The sequence below is a fragment of the Palaemon carinicauda genome, chromosome 18 (genome assembly GCF_036898095.1).
Source record: "Palaemon carinicauda isolate YSFRI2023 chromosome 18, ASM3689809v2, whole genome shotgun sequence".
Classification (NCBI taxonomy): Eukaryota; Metazoa; Arthropoda; class Malacostraca; order Decapoda; family Palaemonidae; genus Palaemon; species Palaemon carinicauda.
This window is the reverse complement of record NC_090742.1, coordinates 81,235,635-81,239,139: the sequence shown is the minus strand read 5'-3', so window position 1 is coordinate 81,239,139 and position 3,505 is coordinate 81,235,635. Positions and strand designations below refer to the sequence as shown.

The 3,505-nt window shown below is 31.4% G+C and overlaps 1 protein-coding gene across 1 annotated transcript in view; it reads right to left on the bottom strand.

The window, feature by feature from the left end:
* Window positions 1-3,214, bottom strand: part of LOC137657394 (uncharacterized) — a 26,860-nt gene extending 23,646 nt beyond the window's left edge. The window contains exon 1 of the mRNA XM_068391731.1: window positions 2,898-3,214. Coding sequence (XP_068247832.1) covers window positions 2,898-3,214 — 317 coding nt within the window. The remainder of the gene's footprint in view (window positions 1-2,897) is intronic.
* Between the last annotated feature and the right edge of the window lie 291 nt (window positions 3,215-3,505).

Genomic DNA, 3,505 nt, shown 5'->3' with positions numbered 1-3,505 from the left:
GTCTGATGATATATATATATATATATATATATATATATATATATATATATATATATATATATATATATATATATATATATATATATATATACACACAACTAGCAGGATCAACAATGACTATTTATGATATAAATGTTTTTGATAGATTTAAACAAACTGATTATCGAGTGATTACAAAAAAAAAAAAAAAAAAAAAAATCCAATAAACCGTAATTTCTGTGACACTCAGGTCTTTTTTGGGTAGTACTTTTAAAATTCTAATGGCTTTAGATACCATCTTGTCTGTATGAAGACTTTTGCTTTCCACGGAAATAGTTATCAAATGCAACCATTGATAAAATGTGATCTTATTTTTCTTCAAAGTGATAATTATTACATCCATTGATAATGTGATTTTTATTTGCAAGCTTTATATACCATTTTAGCTATATGTTTATTTTTATGATTGGTAATATTTGGTAGAAATTAGCCTTTGAAATTTTTCTTTTGTTTTAAGTAAATGACATGTAGGGGGTTTCCAGGCATAAAGGCAATTATAGATTTTCGCGTTATAGAAAATATCTTACTATTATTTCATTACAAAATTTAATGAAGTGAAGGGAAACACCTTTCCTATGAAGACCTGCACGGTATAATGACAACATAGTTTTGTATAAATATGCACATCCTTACCTGAGTCTTCAACCGAAATACTGGACTAGCGGTAAAGGTAGCAATATTCAGGGGGAGGCCAAAGAGAATACCTCTGTTCCTATTGATGGCAAACTTGCAAATGATACACCACCCCAACATTTGGAGACTTGCAGGCCAGGCATTTGTATAAGGATTCCTTGCCAATTGTTTCCTATCTGGCTCGCTACTTATGTACTACTATTGGTTTTACTTATTAAGTAAATCGATATATCCACCTCAGTTCCACTTTCTCTCGGCAACGTTGATTAATGACATGGTAGCGTGACAGAGTTCACTTTCTCTCTCTCTCTCTCTCTCTCTCTCTCTCTCTCTCTCTCTCTCTCTCTCTCTCTAGAGAGAGAGAGATTATATTCATCGTAACTATTCATCTATAAGCACTTGGGCTCTACCTTGCAATTGCATCACTGCAAATCAACCAGAAACGAACAGTTTATGCGAATATTAGTATTGTGATTTAAGACTTCATTTCGTGCTTCATTTATCAAGGGAATTCCACGAAAACCAATCTTACAACAAAATATCACGCAACGCGTAAAAAGGTAATCCCTAAATCTATTTGTCCTATTATTACTACTTGGCAACTTCTTACTATCAGCAGAAGATAGTACAAGTCTACTGCTCTAGTATAAAAAAAAAAAAAAAAAAAAAAAAAAAACGCTATAAGGGTAATAATTCGCTTGAAATCAAGCAGCATAAGATTCCTACCACTTCTTTGGAATATTGAGCTGCCTTATTTTATGTATGCATCGCCAAGGTCGTAAGGTCCATAATCATTGCCATTCCTTTTCATAATGACAAGTTACTAACAGATGCAAAAAGCTATTCTGTTATCATCTACAGAGAAGTTGATAATTCAGAAGAACACTCTTTCCGGGGCTAGCAACAATCATAGATACTCAAGTCACTGATTATTGCAGCTACTTTTATCAAAATTAACAGCTGTATTTGATTTAAGCAAAAATGAGATAATAAAAGCGTATATCTCTATACTAACGGCACGCGTAAAACCTAGTTTATCTATTCTAAACGCAATAACCCTGTTATTATGAATTGCGTTCCATTTCACAATGGTTATCTCTTTTCTAAATTCTGCTTTCATCTTCTTTATTCCATTTCTAGATTATTTAAAAATTGGAATAAAAAACTCTTTTGTTACTTTAAGATGTTTATCAAATATACTTTAAAACTGACATTAATACTTTTTGAAAATTCCACTTGCTGTTTAAAAAAAAATCCTTCAGTTTTCTTCGTATGAAAAGTAACAGAAACGGATGACAACAATCCCAAATTAACATACTTATAACGATTTTGGGACTTTTTTTTCATATTCAATAATGATTCTGGTTTCGTATGACACTAGATGCAGACACAGGTGTAACTATTAACGTTTAGAGATGATGCATACTATTACATGAACATTTTTCTCTTAAGACAACAATAAACTAGTTCTTCTTAAATCACCTCCGCCAACGAAGTTGGAAGAATGTTATGTTTTACCCCGTTTGTGTGTTTGTTTATGTGTGTGTGTTTGTTTGTGAACATCTTCCTGGCCACAATTTTAATCGTGAAGTAATGAAACTTGCAGGGATTAACTGTTATGTTAAAAGCTGGAAATGATTAAATTTTGGAAGGTCCAGGTCAAAGGTCAAGGTCACGGTCAAGCAAAATGTCCAATCTTCGAAATTTTTTTTAGAAGTGATCTTCGAAATTCCAAATCTTAAGGGTTAATTTTGAATAAAAAGTTTTTCAGCGGCGATTTTTTTCGTGATACTTAAGGGATAGTTGTGCATTTACAATTAGCGTCCAATAAGTAGCCACTGCGTCTGTACACGTGTGTATTAAAATATGCTTTGTTCTCTAATATTATTATTATTTTTATCATTACCATTATTATTATTATTATTATTATTATTATTATTATTATTATTATTATTATTATTACTATTATTATTATCTTTATTATTGTCATTATTATTACTATTAGCTAAGCTACAACCCTAGTTGGAAAAGCAAGATGTTATAAGCCTAAGGGCTCCAACAGAGAAAAAAAAAAGCCCAGTGAGGAAAGGAAATAAGGAAATAAGTAAACGATATGAGAAATAATGAACAATTGAAATAAAATATTTTAAGAACAGTAACAATATCAAAACATATATTTCATATATAAACTCAAACTCTTTCCCTTATGTACATCGTCTCTCTACTGCTTTTCGATCGTTGATTCGTGGCACGGTTCATCTGAACGTTTTTTGGTTTTGTTTGATATTTTGAACATACCTCTCTTGATCAGACGGTACATACCCTGAGTTTTACTAAGCAATGGATTTATCCCATTTCCATCTTGAAGTTCACTGTTAAATATCAAACTTAATCTCAAGTTATCCTTTTCCTCCTTATCTGGTATATTCATTGAGGCATTTTCAAGATTGAACATGAAACCCGTCAGTGACAGTCTGTCAGCGTTAGCACCGTGATAATTAACATGGGCCACAAACACCACATAAAGATTTAGAAGTCTCATTCATTCAGTGTATAGTGTGAGCTTTTTAGTTTTATTTCAATATCGCAGCAAAACTCTCAGACACAATTTTTGGTTGTTTTAGAACAATTAGTAAAACTTAAGATTTCTTTGGGGGCTTCCTATTATCTCTTATCTACTTATATCTTCTTTGGAAAAGATTAATTTTTAGTGAACGGATTGACGTTACATTTTTAGTTGTCTTCCGAAAAAAAAAAAAAAAAAAAACGGAGAAAAGGGATGATAGCTGTATAGTTCCATATTAATATTATTATTACTTGCTAAGCTACAACC